Raw genomic sequence first — 27124 nt, forward strand, 5'->3', positions numbered from 1 at the left:
TCTTTGCTAAATCTTAGCCAAGTTCCTTCTACCTAAGCCCCTAACTCAGCCAAACACTAGAGAAGCAGCAACATTTTTTCTGTCAGGAACTGATGAAAAGGAATGTGGATTTCTTCCTTCAACTTTTAAAAAAAAATTTATTGGAGTATAGTTGATTTACAATGTTGTGTTAGTTTCAGGTGTACAGCAACATAAATCAGTTATACATATACATATATCCATTGTTTTTTAGATTCTTTTCCCATATAGGCCATTATAGAGTACTGAGTAGAGTTCCCTGTGCTATACAGTAGGTCTTTATTAGTTAACTGTTTTATACATAGTAGTGTGTATATGTCAAACCCTATCTTCCAATTTATGCCTCCCCCTGAATATCATTTCCATTCTGACCATTTCAGAACCCAAAGTCCCCTTACATTTTTTAAACTAGCCTCATGTTCAAGAAAAACTAGACGAGTGTCATTCAAAGGACAGATACTTTGCCTTAATGATGCTCGGGCCAACCTAAGTCCCACAGATATATTTCTACAAAATTATAGAAGTGATAACTTCGGGGTTGGAAGAAACTTTGAAGGTCAACCTCACTTTTGAATCTCTAGTTACAGTATCGCTGCTAAGTGGTCAGTCACATGTTCTAGTGCAAGGCGCAATCACCAGTCTTTGAGGCAGCTCAATTTGAGGTGTTTCAGATATAGAATTGGTTGGCAAGCTCTGGCTACTCAAAAGCTTTTGTCTTATACTGAGCCTGAATATTTCTTTGTTGTCTATATATACTTTTGGACTCATGTATATAAGTCTCTTTCTTTTGCATAACAATTCTTCAAATATTTGAAGACAGCTCTCATCTTCCCACTGTCTTTCCTCATCAAAGTATCCTCCAGTCTCATTGTTTTGAGTCTCCACCATCTGATTACTTTTTGAAGATTACTGCCATAAGTTTTCCTCTGGAATCAGTATACTAGCCACTTTTGGATTCAATGATTTCATCAGTTCCTAATCCACTAAAATGCCTGGAAACCTTCTAAGAAAGACATTTAAAATGCTTTAAAGGTTTTGCTGGAACCCCAATACTCAGCATATTTCCCTGTCAAAGGAAGAAACGAAGCTACCCTTAAATGATCTGTATTTAGCAAATCCATCTAGGGTTGTAGTAATCAGAGACTTTCCATCTTAAAAATAGTCATCCTTTTAATAATGTGTTCTACAATTTTTTTTCTATTATTATTATGAAAGAGATACTACACACTCCAAGGTCAGGGATTCAGTAACTACTGCCATGTTTTTTCAGCACTGGTTGGACTGTATCATCTGATAATGTATCAAGGGAATCTCATTTCCCAATGAGATTTCAAATCACACTAAGAGGGGTTGACCCTATCAAGTAAGCCTGCAAACACATGAAGCTGCTTCACAGTATCCATCTCTATCAACTATTTCACCTATGCTAAATGAAATTGGCCTCAGGCTGATTGGAAATTGGGCAGATTCATCAGTTTTCCTGTGGGAGGTAATAATCCCTTTCTTGAATAATAATGTATCAAATGTTATCTGAATCAGATTCATTTTAATCAACACAATAATTTATTTGCATCATGTCATGAATAACCACTATGTTCAAAATGTAGCTATTTGAAATCAGAGATAATGAATAGAATAGTATATTATTTCTGGACATTAAAAGGTATCATTTCCTTGAAGTTACACACAGTGGCTCTTCTATTCAACTTTGTATTCCTCCTGGTATCTAGAATAGTGATCTGTTCATAACAGGTACCAAATAAATATTTAAACACTGGTGACTAACAAAAATAACACTTTGATTTAATTCAACAAACTGTCTGGCAATTAAAACCATAGCTGTCATAGGACAGAGGACTATCTTAAGGGGTGTATCCTGAGACCTTTGTGAAATCCCATACATACAGTCTTTCTCTAACGCAACTTTAGACACACGATTGAAGTATATCTGAGGAAGTTAAATGACCCCTTCAGATTCAATAAACCCAAGACAAACATAAGTATATTCTTTTAAGGCCACTTTTTGTAAAACAATGAAATAATGTTTTTCATTGTGCTGAGAATGACCAGCTGAGTGGCAGATACTGGGTAGCTTACCATCCTGCCCAGGAGGTCAGTCATTGGCCAAGAGACCTGCAAATGGACACTGGGACATGAGATCCAAACCCAGGACTCACTGGGACCACAACGTGCTTCATACCATGAACTTCTGGCAGCACTTTTTTTTTTTTTTTTTGCGGTACGCTGGCCTCTCACTGTTGTGGCCTCTCCTGTTGCGGAGCACAGGCTCCAGACGCGCAGGCTCAGCGGCCATGGCTCATGGACCCAAACGCTCCGCGGCATGTGGGATCCTCCCGGACCGGGGCACGAACCCGCGTCCCCTACATCAGCAGACAAACTCAACCACTGCGCCACCAGGGAAGCCCTGGCAGCTTTAAATATTACATCAAAGACACTAATGGTCTACTGTGTGAATATAAAAAGGAGTAAATAAAGACCAATATTTACCTAGTAACATCACAGGAGCAAAACCAATAAGTGGTCGACTTTAAAACACTGTGAAATGCACTATTTTGGGGGGCGGGGGTGTAAATAATATTGTCAGTGAATTTGATCATCCCCAATTTAGAAACAGGTTAACCCAATGAATAATTAATAAGTATGTCTCATGAGAACATAAAAGCAATATTTTTGTTTCCTTCCCCCATCCTCTCCTCCAAAACAAACAAACACAAAATAGTCATGAAGTTCCTTCTAATCCTTCTTTCTGAATCTGTTTTTTTTTTCTCTTTTTCATTCCCACTGTCTTCTCCCCAATTCGGACTCTATCATTTCTGTCTGGACTTTCTTAAGAATCCACTAACACGTCCCCATGCCTCCAACTCCAGTGTACACTCTCAGAAGCCACCCTGCACTGGAGGAGGGTGGCAGCTCCCAAACATTGCATGGCTTACCTGATAGCACTCCCACAGTAAAATCAAACCAAACCAAACCCAAACAAGCAAACCTTCAGTAAACAATTCCCTACCAAAATAAAGGATGCACATCTTAATCTGGAATTCTAGCCCTCTGTAATCTAATCTCAACCTTTCTGTGCAAAACCTTCTTTTCTCTATTAAACGTTATTTTCTCTAATCAAGCTGGACTACTAGTCATACTTCAAGTGTACCATACACATTTGATAATGCATTTTACATAATATCATTCTTTACACCTGGAGTAGCCCCTCTATCTTTGACTTCTCTTCTTCCTACACACCTTCAAGTTCAAGTGTTACCTCTGCCATGAATAATTCAGTTCTTCCACCCAACTGTCTCTCTTTAAACCTGATTCATAACTATCTATTTATATCTTGCAATCCATTTTTTATTATTATTTGGAAGGGACTAAATAGCCTTACAACACTAAAGAGCTCCCCAGGGACTTCTCTGGTGGCGCAGTGGTTAAGAATCCGCCTGCCAATGTAGGGGACACGGGTTTGAGCCCTGGTCCAGGAAAATCCCACATGCCGTGGAGTAACTAAGCCCGTGTGCCACAATTACTGAGCCTGCGCTCTTGAGCCCGCGAGCCACAACTACTGAAGCCCACGTGCCTAAAGCCCGTGCTCCGCAACAAGAGAAGCCACCGCAATGAGAAGCCTGCGCACCGCAACGAAAAGTAGCCCCCGCTCACCGCAACTAGAGAAAGCCCACATGCAGTAACAACGCAGCCAAAAATAAATAATAAATAAATAAATTCGTTCAATCTAAATTTTCTCTTTAAAGAAATAAAATTGCCCTCATGCTTGCCAGGAGGCAGCTCTACAGCAAATATTTTCAGTTACTGTAATAACTTTCTATAAATTTACAATATTATCCTTACATTTATTAATTATTATTCCTTTTTGTGTTAAAAAAATGAATAGATTGATTTACCCAGCAAGTGAGTAAGCATTAATTCTGCTAAACTGAATTGGTATAATTCAATTTATCATTATAGTGTAAGAATTAGCCTCCAATTCATCTGTAGCTATTATGAAAGAAAATGACACACTATAATGAAAATAAATAAAATGTTTTATGGAGATATTTTAGAATATTTTAACTTATTTCTGCTGCAGATATTATGTTTATGCTATTCTAAAAACTGAAAGTCACGACAATCTCTAAAGAAAATGATGAGTGCCAAGAGTTTTGGTATCATACTTTGTAATTCGTGTGCTGTTCTTGGCTTAAAGGGCATGGCATAGAGTCTGTGCTGAGTCATGAGGGAAGCTCCATGGAGGGGCAGATCGCACCAGGAGCTGCTGAGAAACTCAGGGCCGAGAGAGAGGTGGCCCAACCCAGTCTCACTTATTTGGGTCAACTTTATACTTAACAGCCGGAATGTGCTGAAGAGCTCTGAATTTGTATTCATCTGGATATTTCAGTTCATGCCTGCCAATGTGCTAAGAGCTGGGCTTCTCTATTTATCATAATTTTCAGATCTATAAGTATAATCACAGATTGGCCAGATACCTAAATAAGTCATGCTTTACAATTAACTTTCCTGTCAATTATCTGGTTACTTCAGACAAAAGTCTCATTATTTTTTAAATCTGTCTTACCAATGAGATCTGTTGTTTTTCCAAATTAAATTTTATATGAAAACCAAATATTGAATTCTAGGGCTTCTCAGGAAGAAGTAAGTATGGGACCAGGTAGAGTGGAGGTAACCAAGTCACACTCATTCTTAGCACACCCGCTCCTGGGGTCCCTGAACCATCTAGGGCTCCAGGAAATGCAGTCTCAAAACTAATAAAACAATTAAGTAGTTTTTGTTTTTTCTTACTCTTTAAAGGTATAGACACATGTCAAACTACATACGATTTGCTAGTCAATAATCTTTGGTTTAGTGAGAATCATTTGATGGGTGTATTTATTTTGCAGGGAAAATTTAATCAGGTGTCATGCTAATAATCACAATATATTAGGGATATACCACAAGAACTCCAATGTCTGTCTGGAATGTTAAATACCCCACGTTTCCTTCTCTTACCATGGTCTTTAACAGCTGGGTGTGGATTTTATACAACAATATGAGTTGATAAAAATATCGGTGTGGCTGTTTATAAACTGAATCATTAAGCCATATGCGTAGTAAAAGCTCTAAGGATACGAAAACGTATGTGCTAGAGTCATGTATAAAATAGCATCAAAGGGGGAAAAAGCTAATAATACAAAAGATAAACTTAAATGACTTAAGTAACTTTTAGAAAGCAAAGGGATTTATGAAAATACTCCATTTACAAAGACGCTTCAGTGAATAAAGTTGGTGACTCAATATTTTGGAAGAATCAATTAAAAGTAATCAATTCTAAGAAAATGACTGAGATACTAACATTAGTCTTAATTCTCCCTTAACACGATGCTGTGGGTCATATTATGGTATCATCTGTGCAACTGCTATCAGTCAATAACTAAGAAGAATATATCATCAAGCAGACATAAAAACAAGGAAAGTTTCTGAACGATTCTTCATCATCATGTGATAAATGCTCTGCTTCTATAATTACCCTATGTAAACTCCAAAGATAGGTATTCACAACCACATTTTCTTCAAGGTCTAAATTGGAACCAATATCTATAATGCTTTTGTTAGGAATAGTATGACACTGAAATATAGCAGAGTGTCTGGATGAAATAGATTCCCCATCTAAGCTTTATTCCAAACATTATGTCTCACCTCTACTTTTATCCAAAACTCTCAGCTCACTTTGAAAATGTGCTTTGACCATCTTAGCTCCATTCATCTCCTTGGTCAAGTTAGGGTGCAAAACAACACGGACTCTGGACATAAGTATGGAAGGAACATGTAATCTTCCTTAAAATAAAAGTAAGGTATGGCTCAGATGGCAGATGTAATATACACATTTATCACTGTTCTTTTCTGAAAACCCATCACAATGACCATAGAGCAATTTTCTTTTAAAGGTCTCAATCCAAAGGGCAAAGAAAATAGGAGAAAATGGCCACAGCAATATTCTGAGAGGCAAGTGCGCTAACTCACTTAGCAGGTCTGAGAAAGCTGACTTCCAAGCCAGCAATGGGGGAAAGCTCAGAACAGCCCAATTCAGGCTGCAACACCCTCAAAGACAACAGATATTTGAGGCTTCAGCTTCTTTTGGAGGAAAGGAGGGAAAATGGTGAGGTTAAAAGCAAGACGATTGCTTGAAACTCCACTTAAAAAGCAGTTAGACCCTTAGATCCGCTCTCCTAATCCAAGCTGCTGGCAACCAGAAGTTTATTTTCAGAAAAAGGTAAAAGGTAAAAGGCGGGTCTTAGGACAGACATGGTTAATCAAGAACAGAACCACCACGTCGGTGGGCAGTTATGGGCAAATGCACATGCTAATGCTGGCTTGTCTGGTTATTGCCTCTGCTGTTGCCTCCTACAAGGTACACAATCTCTACCTAGAGACTGAAGCCAGGAGAAGCTACACTGTTGAAAAAAAAATCAGATTCAATTGTCTGCTCCCTTAACACCTTCCTCCTGCCAACAAAGGCTCCTTTTTGCCCCTTCAGAAGGAATTCCGGTGGCTGTCCCACAAGGCTGCTCTTGTCTGCTTTTTATCTGGGGTTCTGACAGGGTTCTGGTATGTTCTATAGATGCTTGGAAAAGGAAGATTTGTTTGCAGTCTACTGTCCAACTAACCCTGAGAAATCAAAAAGAATGTTAGGGGAAAGATGAGTCATGCATGGTACAGGGCTTTAAATGGAGAAAAGGAGAATATCAAAAATACAATATAAAACATGAAGTAATGAAAAGGATCAAAGAATGGCCATAAAGAAACCGGAAGACCTGAATTCCAATTTCAGTTCTATCTACATTACCTTGAAAATGTCCTTAACCATTTGATTTTTTGCAGATATCTTGCTGCTCATTTTCATTTAAATGGCCTGAAATCAGAAAACAAGGGCTTTAAGAAAATGGATGGGGATCCTTTGACAATTCTAAAAAAAAAAAAAAAGCAAGGAAAGGTTTTATAGGCTTTACAAACGGTAGAAGAAAAACTGAAAGAGTAGGGACAGAGAGCAAACAGAAAAGATAACAAGCATAAAATTAGGCCAATGATGAGAAAAGGTGCAATATATAAGATAGGATGAAGTTTGGAGAGTTGTTATTATTTTTAAATGTCTCACAGATACAGAGAAAAAAACGCCTTTCCCAAAAGATTTGTGTGTCTGTTTTGCAGGGATCAAAAGTGTGAAATCAGCCACCAGATTGCAGGACACTTAACTGATTCCTCCTAACCCCCAAGTATGCACATTGAATAAAAAAAAGGCCAATATCGTCGTCTTCTTCTTTGTATTGAGATGAAATTCACATAACATGCCATGTTGTTCTTGAGGCACATTAGGGGGAAAAGGGAAAGGAAATGCAAATGTCTGCAAATGTGTGCACTGGTTCCAAGGTGGGGGTGGAGGAAGAGGATTTGGGGGGTGAAGATTAATAATGATAAATAACAGTTTGAAAACATTATTGAGAAAACCAAGGAAGAGGAAAATATGGTACCTCTCCCTGAATGTGATGATACTGATTAAGCTGGGTGATTCCGCCATGCTGGGCTAATCCGAGGCTGGTACCAATGGCTGGAGGAATGAGAATCCCTTGGGAGACTTGCTAAAATACAGAATCTCAAACTCCATCCCTGGAGATTCTGCTGTCTTAGAACTGGTAGGGCCCTGGAACATGCGTTTTTCAAAATCTCCCTATGTCGTTCTGATATGTAGGCAGATCTAAGAATCCATAGGACAGGCAGGTAAAATGTGGCTTCCTCGTGGAAACAGTACCCTAGAATAGTCCCCAAAAGGACCCAGAGCAAAAGCCCAATTCAACGTGTGAACTGGCAAAGGCAAAGCTCGGGGTTAATGCTGTTAATCTGTTAGCTGCAACCCAACCTACAGAATGACTAGGAACTGAAGTCAGCAATGAAGCCGTTGTTAACAAAGAAGATTTTGAGTAATCTGTGAAACTGCATATTTTAGTTCTGGCACTTACTGAGAGCAGAGTCCTTCCAAGGATGATAAATTATCTTTTTACAGATGGGGGAGTAATGTATTGGAAGAGGTGTGTTTGAGGGAGGTGCGCTTTGGGGAAAAAAAAAAAAAAGCTACCCTTCACTTAATAGCTCACGGGTGACAGCCTGGCTCAGCTTTGCCTATTTCTAAGAAGATTAGCCATACAGCTTCACAGGTCTCCTCTGAAATCCTGAATGTCCAGGCTGAGTGATATACAGCTCAATAAGATTTCCCAGGAGATATTTCACTCGCTGCTTTCTTACAAAAGTATCGTCATTCACAAAAAGAAAACCCATTTTAAACCCATTCTGTATTACATTGACTCTTGAACTTATGACATCAAGGGTTCCCTAACTTGCCTGTTCATAGAAATCACTTGGGGTACTTGCTAAATATAGATATTATCAACCCACTCTGCAGAAAACTGTGATTCTGTAGTCTGGGCTGGGCCTCTGGAAAGAGAGTGTCTAGTTTTCAACAGGTGAATTATGATGCTTTTCTTCTGTTGATTTATCTCTTAGGTACATATACAAGCTCTTTGTGCCTTCTAGGCAGGGATGAGTTAAGTAATTTCCAAAGTTCCTAGTCCAGCCTGAAGAATTCTGCAGACCTAAAAATGGCCCAGCTCCTCCCAGACCTTACCATACATCCCCTAGAACTTAAGCCCAGACAGGTCACCCTGGAGGACACACTTAAAATGGAAGAACTAAGAGTGAGCTGTGGGCTTCCCTGGTGGCGCAGTGGTTGAGAGTCTGCCTGCCGACACAGGGTACATGGGTTCGTGCCCCGGTCCGGGAAGATCCCACATGCCGCGGAGCGGCTAGGCCCATGAGCCATGGCCTCTGAGCCTGCACGTCTGGAGCCTGTGCTCCGCAACGGGAGAGGCCACAACAGTGAGAGGCCCACGTAAAGAGTGAGCTGCTTGGTGGAGCTCTTGGAACTGAAAAGCAAGCGGCACGCTTCATATCACTTTTTTCTCTACTGATAGTCACAGGATCATTTTAGGCTTTTCTAGAAAAATTGATGAGGGCCTTAACTATAGCTTTAACTACAGGGAGATGTCTGGGCACCTCAAAGTGAGTCATGAAGAAGCCAAGAATAGTTAACTTTAGTTAATTTACTTATAGGTTTATCTAGGTAGATGAAGCCGAAAAAACACTTGAATCATTATGTTCCAAAACATGGGATTCAAAAGACTCAAATTCTATGCATTATATGTTGCTAATGCCTCTGCTGCTTTTCCTTCTCTGTCCCACCCCCCTTCTCCTTCTTCTTATTCTTTTTCTTCTGATGATGATAATTATGATTGTGATTATGATTATCAAAAGAAGATGATGAGAGAGAAGTCATTTATTTATTCCGAAAATATGTATTTACTATTCCAGGTTAGATCCTGGGGATTGTGAATAAGACAAGATCCCTCTCATGGGAGCTTAAATTCTAGTGGAGCAGACAATAACAGCACAAAGAGCTGCTGTAATTTCAGAGGTTGGCAGATGCTATAACAGAAATTAATATACTGAGATGACTAAGAACAACATAATCAAACTAAAATTTGAAAGAAAGGCCATCCATATAAAGTTGAAGGAAGAACATTCCAGAGAGATGGTAAGTACAAAGTTGCCAAAGCAGCAAAGATCCCGGCGGGTCTGAAGCACAGGGACGTGTCACCACCAGTGAGACAGTTCTTACAGTGTAACAATTTCCTAAATGAATCAGGAGAAATTTTCAGGATGGTCTCACAGCAGCATTAGGCCCAAGCAAGGAGGCCCTTGGGAGCTTATCTTTGGAAGCCTTCCCACGTCCTTTGGAAACACAAAGGAAAGGTATATCCAGGTTCATGGGCTTGGTGGTGGTGTTCAGCCTGCTGCTCTCCCTGACAGTTTTGCGAGGTCTTCCTTGAAATACCCAAAAGTCTCTCCCAAGAAGATCAGTTGATGGATTGTGCTGTCCAGGCTGTCTTAACTGGAACGGCCAAATCTGACGACCCAGCAGTCAACTCTGTCAGCCATCTCCACTCACTGATGGAGTCAGAGACAGCCCCTTCCTGTCTCATAATGTTACTTGCTGTTCCTCATTGTATTGATTGACCTTGTAAGATTCAGAACCAACTTTCAAGGACTCAGTGAAGGGGTATGTTTGATAAGGAAAGAAGCTAGCTAGAGTTCTAAGTATGGGACTTAATTTTGCTGTTAAAGTGGATTTTTGTCTTCATCTCCCGTTTCATTTTAGATTTTCTATTCTTTCTGTCACCAAAAAGAGTTCCGTACAGAAATCCACTGTAGATAAGGTGATTAATATCTACCCAAGGTGTTGCTGCAAGAGATAACCAGCTCTTGCTCCAGAAGTTACCAGAAGCACCACTCCGGACACTCTCAATGACCGTGTCTCTTTCTTCATTATACCAGACTGGTGGCAACAAGGAACCTGCTGTCCAGGCCCTTCAAATAAGCCTGTGTTCCTCCACCACACAACCTCCAATCCTGCCTTCCAAGGCTGCTCAGTCCATTCTCTTGTTTCACGATCACGTTTGCAATGCTCTCTTTAATTTCTTTAAAGATAATTTATAAACTGTGTCTAATAATTGCAGATCTTCAGCCCTTGTAGTTCTGGTCTACAACTGGTTGTTTGTGCCAACTGTCAATCATAGTGGCCTGTTTCATTTTGCTTTTAGTGATTCTAGAATGCTAATTTCTGTTCCTTGTAACTTTATCTGTGGAAATTCTTTGAGCCCTGTGTTTAAAGTGTATTCCTCTAGATAGGATTGGTCTTTGCTTCTGCCAGGTACCTAGCAACCCACCACCTAGAATGACTTAAAATGAAATTTTGAGTAAACTTTAGGTCACCCTCAAATATAGATTCTGATCCCAAAACTGAGTGATTTCGAGATCGTGGTTAGAAATTCTTGGTGGCAGAGGAGAGATTCTTTTCTCCTGCTTTTTAGAAGCCAAGACAGCATGTATTTCCATTGCTTCTCTCTGCGTGGAAGTTTTATTTTCTTAGCTCATGCCCTCGTAGTGACGCCATCTGAGAATCCAGGCTTTACACTGAGGTCCCTAATCTGCCTGTCCATCCAGCTGGGTCTCAGACTTTGCCTCCTGTTCTTTACATATTGTACCATTTAAAAACAAAGTCTAGGCCAGGAGGAATCTGCAGACCTATCTCTAGTCTATTGTTTTCTTGTCATTTCTTACCTCTGAGTAACTCCCTTACATTCTTGTGAGTTCATCCATGCACTGAAAATAATTTTAAGAAATTCTACCAGGCACAAAGGTGGTAGCAAGAAGAAAAGGGAGGGAGGGAAGAAGAAAGAGAGGGAAGGGGGGAAGAGAGAGAGAGAGAGAGAGAGAGACTGATTGCTCAGAACTGCTTTTCCTCCATAAAGAAGTCACCAGTGAGCTCCTGGAGTTATGATTTCCATTGCTCAGACTTAATTCATTATAGAACTAGACTGGGAGCCCCATTTTGACAGTAAGACTACCTGTCTGTAAGGCTACCTGTCTGCTAAACTATCCACAGTGGGGAACAAAGGAGGGTTTCACGTAGGAAGTACTTTTCCTGGCCGAGGAGATAATGTGTGAGACCGCACTGCGAATTGACCTTGATGATCCAAGTAAAACAAGTCTGGTTAGACTCATCTGTCCTGGGATCCTGTGAGTCATTTAACTGTGTGTCATGAGCTGATGATTAGTAATAGCAAACATGTGTATGGCATGCTGTACTTTTCAAAGGGTCTAAATCCCCACTGGAATAAATTCCCACACCCGGGGTCCTTTGAGACCAAAGAGACCTGCCATGTCCCCACAAGGAATGGATGTTACCTACACCTGTGCTCCATAGCTACTGTGGGACTGTGCCCAGATCACTCTAGGGTCAACCAACCACCTGCCAGTCTGGATCTCCTCCTGAAGCCTCTCGGAACATTCTCATGCTCTGTAGGATGCTTGGTCTGGCACAAGATCTCTTACACTCTCACTTGCATTATTTCCTTCCAAGGAACATGTCCCACCAGCATGGCTGGACGTTCTCCCACCACCTGTGCCTGAGTGACTTCCGCCTGCAGGCCCCCCACGACACTCCCTTGGCTTTTTGAGATCCCACTACAGCAAAGGAATACAATATTAATATAAGAAGACGGAAGGAAAGGAAAAGATTAAAAATTTGGAAGATCCTGTACTAGTCTCAGGGTACCTCTATGAGTCACACTGAAAACTGACTGGAAACAGAGGCAAATAGGATTGCAAATGCCTTAATTCAAGGATGGAGGCCTCATGCACTACCCAGATGACTTCCCACCCCAACCATATTCCACTGGAAGAGTAGATTCAAAGGATAGTTTTAGACCTCAGAGAACAGGCTGGTAAACTAATTGTGCTCTTTCAATACCTGAGCCAGAACCTGCAACTCAAAAGGAATTTTAAAACTGTCTTTTCATAGATGCAAATGTTTTACATGAAAAGCCTAATTGCACAGATGAATTTCAACTTCAAAATTAATAGAGATATGGGCACTGAACATATTTGAAGGCAGAGAGTAGAAAGGGGGAAAAGAAAAGTTTCAAATAAGGAAAAGGCAAGGAAAACCTCACCATAGGTACCAAATTTGGGATATTAGAACTCTTGCCCTTGAATGAAGCAACCAATCCCATTAAGATGCCCCTTAAAATGGAGGGCTGTTATGGGGTGGGGGGAGGGTATAGGCAACATTAGGTCATAAACAGCCCACAAGCATTTTTAAACATTACTTTCTACTCTATTTTAAGCCAAACCTTTTAGTAAAGAAACTCAGAATTGGCCAAGGTGGCTTTTGTGAGTTTCATCCCCTCTTTTACATGATTACAGAAGGGAGAGAAATGAGAAGGCCTAGATAATACTGAAAACAAATGTTATGTTTAATCAACAATTACCCTTATTCTTATGTGATAACAACTACTCCATCTTTCTCCTGCCTTCCCATTTGGAGAAATCCAACATTATAACAATTTCTATGACAAAGTTATCTTTCTGATGGCACTCCCTTCAGAAGCTTTCAATGCCTTCTCTGGGATCTGGGTCAAATCTAACCATTGAACTTGTCCTCTAGATGTTCTGAGCCCCTCTTGGCAGTACTACACATAGCCAACTTACAGAAATTCTGATAAATGAAAATCAAATTTATGCAGAAAATTGATAAAGTACAGAAAAATATACTTAAGACAATTTTAAATAGAACCTCAGAGGCATTTAAATGTTCTTTACCTACAAAACGTTCCTTGCACAAAATTTTCAGGGAGCCCCTTAAGCACAGAAACTGGGAAGCCGTGTTCTCCCCACCTTCTCACTCTGTTCCTCAGTCTTGCTTGGGATCTCAAACACTCCTCTCTACTGCCAGCCCCAGAAGTCTTGCCTACTTATCTTTTCCAATACGCTATATAAAAATACTCTCAAAATGTATTGCTTCTAAATGAATTATTGCATATTTATATAATAAAATGTTATTCAGCTAGTCAACATAAGGTTTGAGAATGTTTATTAATATGGTAACATATTCACACTATATTACGTAAAGAAAATAGATTACAAGTCATCATTTACAATGAGTCCATTTTTTACAACTCCAGGCATAACATATGTGTGTCTCTGTGTGTGTATAAATATATCACTCATAGAAGTTTACAAACATTGGAAAGACATGTACAAAATTATCAAAGATGATTATCTTTAGGGAGTGAGATTGTGAATAAACTTTTTCTTCTATCTTTGTTTTTCACCCTTTACAATGAACATATATTTCTTTTGCACCATTAAAAAACAAACAAACAAAAAAAAAAACAGTGTGAAGCCCACTCTTTTTAGAGGTCCCCAGGCCCTGGATATCACTCTATATGTTCCCCATGTACTGTTGTATGCTGGAGCCTTGGTGGGGTATGGGCCCCAAACCAGGCTGGAAATGACCCTTTGAGATCTCATTTCAGACCTTAACCCCTCACAAATAGGTTCCATCAGGAACACCCTTTACATTAAACTCCACCCTAAAGCAAAGGCTGTGACAATGACCCTTCAGGCACTTGTAATATGTACATATGTTCCCACATCAATTTGTCCCCATGTGCTTTTAATACATGCATTACATTAGTGGTTTACACACTGTCCCCAGGGATTCACTTAGATGCTTCAAGAGGCTTGAAAAAAAGTTAGATTCAAATATTTTGTAAAAATATATAATTTCAATTATTCATAAAAGTAAAATTAAAAAATAACCTGCCACACTTTAACACAGATGAGACCAGAAAATCATTCCTTTATGCCACCTGAGTCTCTGCCATCATTGTGCATACAATCTCTAACTGTGCAACTGTTTAAGAAAACTGTAGCTGTGCATTACTCTTTAAAGAACAATCTAGAGCAACACAGACTGTTTTTGTCTATGAAACTGAACCAGGCAGTTCAGCACCAAAACGCACAAGGTCCAGGCCTATCTGCTCATCACATTTCCTCACAAAAGCCTAACAGTGAATCGTGTACAAGGTAGTCATGGTTTAACACATCTCCATATTGTTCAGCATTTCGTTTTAGTACCTAGAATAAGCATTATATCTTTTTAGTCTTTTATATTTATAAGAATGTGAACCATACTTGGGTATTTTTGAAACAAAATTTTTCTACTGAACTCCCTTTTCAAATGTAATCTGTCTAGCAGAGTATCCAGGCATTGCAAAGTGAGCTGTTTACCAAGTGTTACTACATCTGAGTAAATCAGAATTTTCTGTGCAACCAAAACGAAACGAAGATATCAAAGCTGAAGATACCATATTAGGGCAGCTGATACAGCTGCAGCTGCCATTCACACTGCCCAATGTCCATTCCATGTTCATAAATAGTTAGAATTTGAGCACTTTACACTACTGCTACCTCTTGGCACAAGCCACCATCCTTTCATGAATTATTCCAGGGGCTCCTCCTCTGTCCTCCTGTTTTTTTTTTTTTTTAACCTTTTGAACTCCTATGACCTGTCCTCAATACCTAAATTATGGCATTTTCTGCCCAACACTCTCCAATGGCCTCCCATTTCATTAAAGTAAAAGTGTAATTCTGAATAATGGTGCACAAGGCCCTACATAGTCTGACACCTTGTCTCCTTGCAGACCCCATCACCTGCTACCTTCCACTCACTTGGAACAGTCTGTGAGCCTCCCCAAGAAGGTTCCTCAAGAGCTCAGGCACCTTCTCACACAAGGTCAATGAGCACTAGACCTTGCCTCTCATTGCACCTCAAGTGCTCTCTGCTCCCTCATCTCTGAAAGATCTTTAACCAAGTGTCATCTTCTCAGTGAACCTTTTCCAGATCATCCTTACAACTACACTCCATGCTGCCGTCTCACAGGTTTTATATTTCCCTGTTTCACTTATCACCATCTGAGATAACTCTTACTCAAATTATTGATTGATTGATTGTCTGTCTCCCCAACCTAGAGTGCAAACTCCATGAGAGCAGAGAAGTTTGTCTATTTTTTTCCCTTCTATATCCCCAGAATCCTAGAACAGTGTCAGACACAAAGTAGGCAGGCATGCAATACATATCCATTAAATAAATACAATATTCTAACTTCAAATCCATCACAAAATGTTTATCAATAAAATACCATGTTTACTTGTTTCCTGTCATGAGGCCACTTTTAAGATTTTTTTTTTTGATGAAAAAGTAGTTTTACTGCCAATGAAAGAAAGCTGTATAAAATTATAAGTTCCAGATACACGTTTATGTCTTCATTATAATTTGGATCTATTTATAGTACTCAGCATAATACTGCAAAAACCACTCTGATGGCACTAATCCAAAGGTCACACATCCTTTTGAAAAAGAGTCTCTCTCTACCCATTAGTCTTCACATATGTACAATAATGATGTTTGATTTCAAGGAGGATTATTTTTAAGAACCTTCTCTGGATTACATCATTAACTTGATAAAAAATAATTAAGGCCATCGAAGGCTTTCCCAAAACCATTCCAACCATCTTTTCTAACACTGTCACATTCTGGGATCATAAATTTTGTCACAAGCATCTGTTCACTTAGCCCTTTTTCCTCAAACCACAGTCTCTTTTACATGCATGATTTTGTTAAATCTTCAAATCACACACACATTCATTAATCTGAATATACCCTTGTGGAAATATCCAACAAACAACTGACACCCTATTGAGCTCAGTGTATCCATGTGGCTAAAACATGGCTCATACCCCATGCAGACAACTTTCTCCTAATCATTTAGTTTATAGCTCTTTTCCCCAATGTCCATCTTCCTCCATTTCATACCACTTGGCATGGATGCGTATGATTTTAGAACAGCTTCACCTACGAGTGAGCATGAAAAGTTGAATCTTCATCAGGACCTGATCAGGTGACTTTTAGAATCCAGAAATGTCAGTTTTGTCTATGGCCATACCATTCTGAAGGCACCCAATCTCAACAGAAGTGTCAGTTATGCCAATTTCAAAATCTTTTCTTCTCAATCTAATTATTTCTTTATCCTAATGATATTGCCTAGCATATTAATATGAAAATCTGCAGAGTGATAACTTGATAAAACCTTCATGTCCAGAGCTTAGAAAATTGAAAATGAAATATCTTATAACAGCCTAGTCACAACTGACTAATGTTTTGGTTGCTGTTAACTACAACAGACATTTTAGTAAGGCACAGATGCTATATCAAAATAAATATAAATTGATATTGTGGCAGTAGTAATGAGTGCACTAGACAGGGATTATGAAGCCGGTCTAGCTGCATCCAATTCTATCTTGAAATCACCAAAGAAGTGTGAAGTCCAAGTAAATTTTATACACTTTATAAAAAAGTCAGTAGGAGGTGTTTTATTTCAGCCTTTGATCCTGGTGGTTCAAAATGAACAGAATTTTCACACTTTAAAATTTAAGCACTATACCCACCTACGTATTATCTGTAACTGTGTCAAAGTAGAAGCCTAATTTTCAATAGAAATACAAAACATTCCTGCATCACAAGGTTGTGAACAGAAAAACAAGCACCTGGAGTCAATAAAACACAAAAATCCATCAGCTCTGCTGATCTGTATGAGTTTATACTGAAAGAAAAACTTCTACTTGACCGGATTCTAGACAACGAACTGAAAATTACATGTCACATCTCGATCAATTCTTCTTTAATCACATTCTGTGATTAAAAGAACACAGGAACATCCTTCTTTTTCTGATTTATTTATATTGAGATCTTAACCATCACTCTGATCTCCGCAGTTTCTACTTCCTTCTTTGGCAGTAATTCTTCATTGCTAGAAATACCAGCATGCCTTCATATAAAATCAAATTCCACATATAAATCATTAGCCTGTTGCCATTCTGTTAAAAACAAACAAACAGAATCCCAGATTTTATAAGCCCTCTTTTTTTGTTAAATCCATTATTCAAAACGATTGACACAGGATGGAAGGCACTGGCGATCGACGTTTCTAGCCGTACCCTGCGTAGCACCCGTAGACCAAAATCACAGAAAGTGTTGGCCATCCAGATCCTATAGAGAAGTCCTCATAAGCAGAAGAATACCACGTGAGACAACCACACCTTATTCTTTGCGTGCTGAAAATGGGCAAATCTTGCAAAAGCAAAGAATCTGAAGGTGTATGGGAAGGAAACAGATTTGGGCTTTGAGGAGGGCATTCTACATCTTTCTATTTTCTAGATCAAAGTTCTCTGGAGGGTGTGGCAGGAGGAGCTCTGTGCCTGGCACTGCTGACTCCTGGCTTGACCTGAGGACCTACACATCAGTTAGGGATGGGAGTGGTAAGAAGAACCAGGCGGGAGGGAAGGACATGGGTTGGCTGCTTTGTCTCAGCTTTGCCTCAGGGTGTTCCAGCAGGACCCAGGGTGGGCTTCAAAGGCTGGGAGCCGATTTTCAGAGTCCCCGTTCCCTACCTGACACCTACACAGGGCATTCCTTCAACATGTAATGTCAAGACCTCACTACATTTTTCCACTTTATGCTGAATTCTCTCAAACCCAGGAGTCCAGGACAGGAGGAACTCAGATCATTCATGGGTGCAAGCCCTGGGCATCAACAACATCACCTCTGCTGAATGAATAGAGCAAATCAATACAAACATAATTCAGTGCCTTTCAAAACAAAGAATATGGCTTCATCTCCTTCATCTAGTTTTCAGGTACACAAGAAGTATCACATTCTACACCTGTAGGAGAGAACAGCTGGTGTCTGTGCTGCCATATCACTAGATGTTACTAACAGCCATTTGAAAACTTGGAGACATTCCCTAATTTCTAAATGCACAGTGAATCAATAAAGTTTTCCCAAGTTTTACTGCAGTTAGAAGTTTCCACCTTAACCAACTCTGTCCAAACTTTTGAAAATCTATTATAATTCCTAATGCCTCTTCGGGATGAAGATTAGCCATCTACAGCCATCCTTAGCTTTGAAATTGCTCTGTGTAGAGGACTTCAGTGTGACCTCAGTTATTTCCATCCACCGTCTACTTTTGCCGACTGAAATCTTACCTAAATAAAGGGCAGCCACTAAAACGACCCAGAAATCACTCAAGTAAAAAGCCAAAGTTTTCCTATGAAACGTCTTCCACCAATCTCTTCCCTGCTACCAATGCATTCCGACACGCAATCAAGACAGGACGCTCCCAAAGCGGCTCTTGGGTTTCACCTGTCCTCTTTCCAAACTGTGCCTGCTTTCCTCAGAGCCACCAGATCACGCACCGGAATCCCCCGAGGGCGGCGCGGGCCTGAGAGCCCGGGACTTACGTTGTTCATGTACTCGCTGAGCAGGTCCTGGAGCGCCTGGCGCACGGCGTTGCACTCGGCCACGATCCGCTCGCGCCGGTCGTCGCGGGTGCACGAGGAGTCGGCCATGAGAGCCGCGCCACTGATGATGCTTTCCAGGCGCTCCTCTAGGGACGGCCGGAACCGGGCCTCGCTGAACGTCATGGGGTCCAGGATGATCTTGTTCTGAAAGGAGGACAGTGCAAAAACAATCAGCAGAGAAGAGGCGGCTGCCTTGGCACCCTGTTTTCTAAACCAGAAATTTCTGAGGCCAGGACAAGACTCTGCGTGGAGAAGAAACTGGCTACTTGGATAAATTCTAAAGTGGCCTTGACAAAGTCTCAACTTTCTGTAAGATACTTTGTCCTGAATCTAATCTTCAGGGAGAAAACACCATGCTTTGTTTCAAAACTGTGTTCTTGGCAAAGGCTATCTCAACGGAAGGGTTTTCGAACGAGATCGTGGCACTGGCTTGACATTTTTTTAAATTTGTAGCCTTTGAGGAAAGCACATTTCAGTGTAGCGCTTTGTGGGGCTATGGAAAGATTTTACAGCCCCAGACTAGACCATAATACGTAACCAACAATAGGACTGGTGCACACATAGCATGCATCCCCTTCAAGAGAAGCAGAGAGTCCCATGGCAGGATGCCTTCTGAAACTTGAGTAAATAGCATCCAAAGGGCATATACAGTACAGGTTACTTCCCACTAGGAGCTAATATATTTTGTATAAAAACTAGCATTCTAGAAAAGGACTCATAATGTGTGTGCATGTATGTGTGTGTGATCTGTCACAATTAACTGACAGTATCCTGATAAAGGTGCTAACATGTTCCAAAAGAGCTTAGATAAGGAGAAAACAGAGACGTTTCCTAAAGGGAAGGTGTCACAGAGCGTTTATGCTTAGTTTTGCCCCTGCTAAGCCTGAGGATCCTGGAAACATGTAGGTAGTGATGTCCAGAGGTGTACAGAAATATGCATCCAGAATTCAACAGATATATCAGCCTGTATGAGGATCTGGGAATCATCAGGGCTACGTGGACACAAGGTAGTGAATGGTATACTAGCAAAGTGAACAGGACAAGAACAGGCCTAAGAAGGTCCAGTTAATCCCAATTTCCAAACGTTTACAGAAAGGTAAGAATCAAAAGGAAGATCGAAAACATAGAGCAGAACCTGGAGAATAGTATTTCCAGCAAGTCAAGGGAGTAGAGAGACTGATGAAGTGTATGGTAACTAACTTCAGGAAATAGAGAGGCAACACCAACTTTGCCTAATTGCTGGTTTTCATTAGGGACCCCTTCTCTGCTCCAAACAAGGAAGATCATTCCAACAACGTTAATCACAGTGGAATGACCTGCTGCACTAATGGTTCGCTCATCTTCACTGGAGGTGCACACTCAGAGGTCCAAGAACCAGCATGGTAGTGATGGAGTAAATGGTCTTCTGACCCTTGGATCCTTTGATGGTATTGCCATTCCATTGCTCTTTCCTTTGATGTTCATCATATATATATGTGTGTATGTGTGTGTGTGTGTGTGTGTGTGTGTGTGTACACACACACACACACACACATATATTTAGAAAGCATAATATACCATATCTACAAATATAATAAGGAAACCAAATGATAGTAGGTAGTCATGCCATTGCCCACCTGCCATCTGCTGAGTACCTACTATGTGCCTACTAGAGTGCTTAGTGCTAAAAAGAGGGTGAAGAGCATAAAAGACACTTGTGTGATTTTTTTTTTCCCCAATAGGATATAAAATAGCTGCTTAATTATTACAAAATAGGTCGGAGCATGCTCTCTGGGAATAGCTTGCTGTAACTCTCCAACATATCCTAAGGTATTTGCTGAAAGCTGTGCTCAAAGTATCAGTGGCTTTATTCCTGTCTTACCCCTAGGTGCTTTGTGACTGCCTGGAGGGGTGGGATAGGGAGGGTGGGAGGGAGGGAGACGCAAGAGGGAAGAGATATGGGAACATATGTATATGTATAACTGATTCACTTTGTTATTAAAAAAAAAAGGATCAGTGGCTCTGATTCTCTGCTTGTTGTTAAAATGCAAATCTCCACAGCAGGGAGATCCCTTCAGCACAAAATGATGATGCCCTAAGGAATGCGTGAAGCAGGTGGTGACTTCGAAAGAAAAAAGCACCCACTAAACACAGACCACGTCTGAGGTCCACTGGAATGGTGGATTTCCTAGGAAATTACTCATTGGTCGAAGCTCTCTCTTCAGTTTAGAAGGCAAATGCGTGAGGTCCTTCCTATGAGCTATTCTGTGGCAGGTTTTGGCATAAAGACTACCTTCACATTTGCACTTTCTTAGATCTTACGAAAAGGATAATTTTTACTTAACTCAGAATAACATTACTCAAATTCTGTCCCTTGTGCCTAAGTAACCTTCCAAACGGTATCAAAAAATCACATGGAGTCCTCAGTACAGTGGATGGCTTTGCAGGGTATATCTTACAAGTGAGATTCCCAAAGGAAAGCTGAGAGGGGGCCACGGGTGCCCTGCCCCACCTGCCATCTGTACTAGAGTTCTGTCTGCAAGGACTCTTCCCAGTGGGATCCATTTGAATTCTCTCTTTCTTGCTCTCTTTCTATCTACTGCTTTTCAGATGATGCATTTATTTTATATATATATATATATATATATATTTTACCATGTAACATGCATTAAATACTGATACTCTAATTAAAGAAATACCTGATCAAAGTATAATTAGACTACTTTCCTTTATAAGGATTGCTGATTTTCAAAGCACTCTTTTATAGGAACCCATATTAACAAAAAACAATAAAAAGTGTTTGTTCTGCTTTGAGGTTTCAGGAGACTCTTCAAGGTTATATATTGGCTCTCAGATGGATTTTTATTATACTTTTGGACTAAAAAATATAAAGAAATGCCAATTTGATGGAAATATACTGAGGTAAATTTGAACTCAATAAGGGCAATTGTAAAACAGTTTCCCTGTAGAACAAGGAAAACGTACTATTGTCATTATAACATTATTTCCTAAATTATTTTCCACGGAACACTGAGCTTAGAGATGTAATGTTCTGATGAAAAAATAAGTTACCTTAGCCAGATATGTTTTGGAAATGCCGCATGGCCCAGGGTATGTTAGCACATGAAATGCTTTGGGGAGTTCTGCATTAAACAAGTCCGTTTCCTGCAGCATTCCTCAAACCTATTTGAGCATAGAGGGGTCCCCTTTAAAATGCATGCATTATCTACGAGAACCTAAGGAACACGCTTTGGGAAATCATGGCAAGAGAGAATTTACAGTGTCAGCCGAATGAGCTCCCCACCTGCCACAGCCCGGGGCTGTCATGAAAGTAAACGCACTGCAACATTGAGCTTCAAAAACTCTGCATAAAAGTTACACTGTTCATCACATTTCTAATAGAATTATTCATTATGTATAGATCACAGGGGAAAAGCTTTAAAAAAAAATCTCCCTGGAAAAGAAACAATAAATTTACAATATTCCCATCTATATCCGTGGTGGAGATGGGGAGTACTGCAATGATGGATGTGAACGGCTAGCAGGAAGAAGCCACTTAGGGGAGAGAAAACGCGTAAAAGGCATTGCGCATGTGCACGTGCATCTGTGTGCATGTGTGTATGTGTGTGTGTGTGCATGTGTGGGGGTGCGGATTGCCTGTGTGTGCTTATCTATGAGTGGATGGGTTTGGGTTGTGTGTAATGGGTGGAGGGGGGCAAATTGGCGGGAGGGGACATGGGTTGTTTGTGTGTGTGTATGTGTGTGTGTTTTCAGAGGACTGGAGAGCTCTCAAACAGGCTTTAGGAAAACAGAAAAAGATAAGGAAAAAAAAAAAAAAAACAAATGAAGCCAGGGGCTTAAGGACTAGAGGAAAAGACTATCTACCGTTGCTAAAGTGATAGGAAAAAACAAACTCCTGGAGGTGAATCCTAGGCAAAAATACAGAGAGTGAAAGCCAAAGTGGAGTGAAGGAGGAGTATTGCTTCTGCATATTTGAGAGCGACTTAAAAAAAGAAACAACCGGGCAGGCTCTCTTTGCTAGCACACTCCGGGGTCAGCTCAGCCTGTCCGCGACTCTCTGAGGCTGCCCTCTACTGGCCAGAAAGGGAGCAGCAGCGGCAGCAGCATCCAGCTCGCTCCCTGGTCACGGAGGGAACATTTCATGGGTAACATGTAAGCACCAAACAGAGAAAGGGCAAGGCCAAGGTTTCCTATCTCTCCCTTTATGCCAAAGGTGTGCTCCTGCAAGAGGATTTTATGCTGTTTCCAATTGTACGGACTTATTTTAGTCCACTGAGATCTTACATTTTAAATATCTAAGTCTCTCGTTTGCATCCTTAAAGCTCATTTAATCTTTTTATCCTTTTGATCTTTTAGTTCATCTCCTATTGTCATTTTAGTTCATTTTAAAATTGTGAGGCTACGTTTCTTACTTTATCTTTTTCTTCTTTTTTTAAAGTAAGCCTTACTTTAATTTATTTTTATCCTGTCTATTCTCAGTCCCTTTATTTCACTAGCATAATATTCTGTGCTTTGTGATTTTTCCTTAACTTATTTTTTATTAACATCTTTACTTTAAAAATTAATGTTTTCATTCTTACGTTTATGGAGTGGCAACTGGAAAGCATGGCTATAAAGAGAGCAGTCCCAATAATTCACCCCCAAGCAAAGGAGGCTAGGATCCTCTTCTGCCATTAAGTTGGAGCTATAACAGTCTCTCTTGTCCTACATAATTGATGTCCCATTTTTTCCAATGTCGAACTCTATAAAAATTGTAACTTGAAATAATTCAGGGAACGATATAGTTCAAAACTACTTCCCAAAATAATAGATTTACCTGTACTTACCCCACATCCAATTGTTACAAGAGCACTGCTTTTAAATCGCACCTATCATTGCACCTATCATGCATGCATTCTCTCTACAGGGAGTAATGTGATCTAAAATTTCAGTACTATCCTGGGACACTGAGTTATACTTGTTGCAGGCTCCGATGCCACAGCAGGCAGCAGAGAGACCTCTGTCAAAGCAAGAAGTTGAATGCATTACAAATGGTTTGATAGGTCCACAATTCCGTGTCTGTGATATTACTACCTCCATCTTATTGAAGAGGAAAATTATTCCAGAGATGTTTCCCCATGTTCGTACAGCTGGGAAATGAGGACATCTGGATTTGAACACAGGGCTTTTCACTTTAAGCCCAGCGTTCCTTCCACTGTTTCAGATTGCCCATATTCGGTTGAAATGAGTCTAACAAATCATAATTATAAAATTTTATTTCTTATTTTAAAAAACCATGAAATTCTCCTAAACCAAGTATAATGGTATAAGTATAATCTGTCATACTGTCTTCTTTTATGTCATCCGGGTCAACTTGCCCTTCCCATGAATAGTTGAAAGTATAGCCATTCATTCAACAAATGGGTACCAGTTACTGTAGGTGTCTGAGGGCACAGACTGAAGAATCCTTTATTTCAAGAGGTTCACTGTCTAGTAAAAATAAAAACAGAATATGTACAACCAAGTGTAATTTGGAAAATATACTGACAATGTTAAGGAAGAGCTGAGTGATGGGAATTTGCACAGTTGGGAGGTGGGAGGTAGTCACAGAGATCTTCCTGGAGGAGATTACTCCTCAGCTGAGACTTAAAGAGTGAAAAGCAGTTGACCAAGCAAAGTCAGGGGCCGGAAGAGGCAATGCAGACAGAGTAGGAAGTGGTAACAAATGCACAGAGGTGAAAAATATCACAGTATATGAAGAGTATCAAAAGAGGTTTATTGCAGCTGAAGTGTTAAGTGTGAAGTTACAGGTATGGTGCCATGAAGGGGTCCCAAGCAACTTTCCTTTAAGAGAAACTTCTGCATGAACATAGGTAACTGACCGTCTCCACCTGCTACAACTGTAGATCCACCAGTTTCACAAGGAGCCATACAAGACCCCAGCAGCCCCTGTCAATCACGGAGCCATTCCTGCCCAGTGGGGACTTCTCCAGCAGGCAACATCTGCCCCTGCTCTTGCCTCTGCAATGGCCATGCTGAGACCTGCTCGGAACTGTGTGCTCAGGCTCTTCCGACACTGTCCTCTCTCTCTTGCTCTCCTTTCACGGGTGTTTGACCTGCACTGCAGTCAAAAAGCTCTCTTGGCCTATTTCTACTGGTTCTTTCCCACTATATCCTTCAAAGGCAATTCCTGTTTACACATCTAATCTCATCTATCTTGGGATTTGCTTCTCCAAGGACTTGAACAGACAAAAACAGGAATAGGAGACAAAGTTGGTGAAGAGAGCAACAGCCGTGTTCTGAAGAGCCTTCTATGCCATAAGACGCTTTCTCTCTGTAAATACCCCTTCAGACAATGAAGAGTCATCAAGAATTTAAAACATAGGAGTGATATAATCCTGTTTGGCTGCAGAAAGTTTTCCCCAGAAGTAGGGAAGTCAGCTTTGGCAGGGGTAGAAGGAGAAGGCGAGAGAGAAATTATCAAGGCTTCAGAGCCCGGAAGCAAGATAGGCTGAGTACAAGATTATGTTTGTATAAGAAAGATTAAGGGCATGTGTTGGGACACATTCAGAATGTGAATCTGTAAAATATGGAGATATACTGGCTATGAGAATGTAGAAGAAGGAGTCAAAGATAAAACCTTAATTTCTGGCATGGGTAACATCAAAATGCACACATCAACCAGTTATATCCTGGGTATCAGCCTCCTTTTATGCAAATAAAGTTTTATTAGAACACAGTCAGGCCCATTCATTTACACACTGTCTATGGCTATTTTCACACTGCAATGGCAGGGTTTAAAATTTAGGACAGAAGCTGTATGGGTCACAAAGTTTGGGATATTTCCTATTGGTTTTTTAAGAAAACATTCACTGACCTTGAACAACTGTGACAGGTAACAGATAAAGAAGAGCAGGTTTAGAGTGGCTATGATTCATTTACATGGAAGTCTTGTGGAAAGTTGATTATAAGTGTATGAAAATGGACCAGCTATAAAGATTGAGGATCATTAGAATAAAGGCAGGAGTGGAAGCTATGAGAATGGATGTGCTATCCCAAGGAAAAGAAATAGAACGAGAAGAGCAGTGAGCCCAAGCCACACTGGGAAGCCCTCAATGCATAACAGAGAAAGAGCCCACAAATGACATGGTAAAGAATGGTCAGAGATATCTGACCAGACCCAGGAGATTTTATGGCCATAGTTTATAAGGGAGAACAGTAGGAAATTCTCTAAAGAGGCCAAATAAGATCAAGACCAAAAATGTCCTTTGAAATTGGAAGCTAGGAAGTTATCAGTGATAAACTGTGTGCCTATATGTGTATATCTGTGTGTATGTACTTATTTATTTATAAATATTTTAATCCAAAAGGCACATCAGCCTCAATGGAAAGTAGCAGAAGCAATCTGACTACGGTTGAGATGAAAAAGAAATATTTTCAAATTCATAAAAAATTATTTACCATTTTCAGGAAGGTTCTAGAACACAACTAGAAAAGAGAAAGAACTAAATGGTATTAAATTAGGAAGGAGAAGATAAAACTATGTATGTCTGATTGCAGATGTTATAACTGCTAACAGAAAAAAATGAGAATCAGCCAAAAATTTATTGCAAATTTTTTAAAAATTCATGAAAGCACTTGTATTTATATGCAAAATCAATTGCCTTCATATATACAAGAACTAACCAATTTGAAAGAGCAAAATTATAATAACAAGAATTGCAAAACAAAACACACAGGAAAACACACTTTAGATGCCAACTAGATACGACAAGAAATGTGCTAAAGAAAGATGAATCATGCAGGCACATACTCTGAGCACAGGGCAGAGCTGGAACTGGGATGCACATACTCTCGCTCCAGATTTCTCTGATTTGGCTACTACACTGCGTTTCCCACTGGTAGCTTTCTGCATGCGTGATGCTGGTCAACACGAAGAAGTCAATGGAACAGCTATTTCTCCATCTCAGACACTAAAGTAGTAGTAGTACTGTACTTGATTCTTTCTACTTTAAGAGGGTATGGAAAACAGTGAACAATGATCAGGAATAGGGACTTCCCTGGTGGCACAGTGGTTGAGAATCCGCCTGCCAATGCAGGGGACACGGGTTCAATCCCTGGCCCAGGAAGATCCCACATGCTGCGGGCCACAACTACTGAAGCCCGCGCACCTAGAGCCTGTGCTCCAAAACAAGAGAAGCCACCACAATGAGAAGCCCATGCACCGCAATGAAGACTAGCCCCCGCTCGC

The 27124-nt window shown here is 40.3% G+C and overlaps 1 protein-coding gene across 1 annotated transcript in view; it reads right to left on the bottom strand.

Annotated features, from left to right (window-relative positions):
• CTNNA2 (catenin alpha 2) overlaps positions 1 to 27124 on the bottom strand; it is a 1202879-nt gene that overhangs the window by 747312 nt on the left and 428443 nt on the right. Inside the window, exon 7 of the mRNA XM_060168603.1 lies at positions 18835 to 19038. Coding sequence (XP_060024586.1) covers positions 18835 to 19038 — 204 coding nt within the window. The remainder of the gene's footprint in view (positions 1 to 18834; positions 19039 to 27124) is intronic.

This window comes from Lagenorhynchus albirostris, chromosome 13, assembly GCF_949774975.1.
Source record: "Lagenorhynchus albirostris chromosome 13, mLagAlb1.1, whole genome shotgun sequence".
NCBI lineage: Eukaryota > Metazoa > Chordata > Mammalia > Artiodactyla > Delphinidae > Lagenorhynchus > Lagenorhynchus albirostris.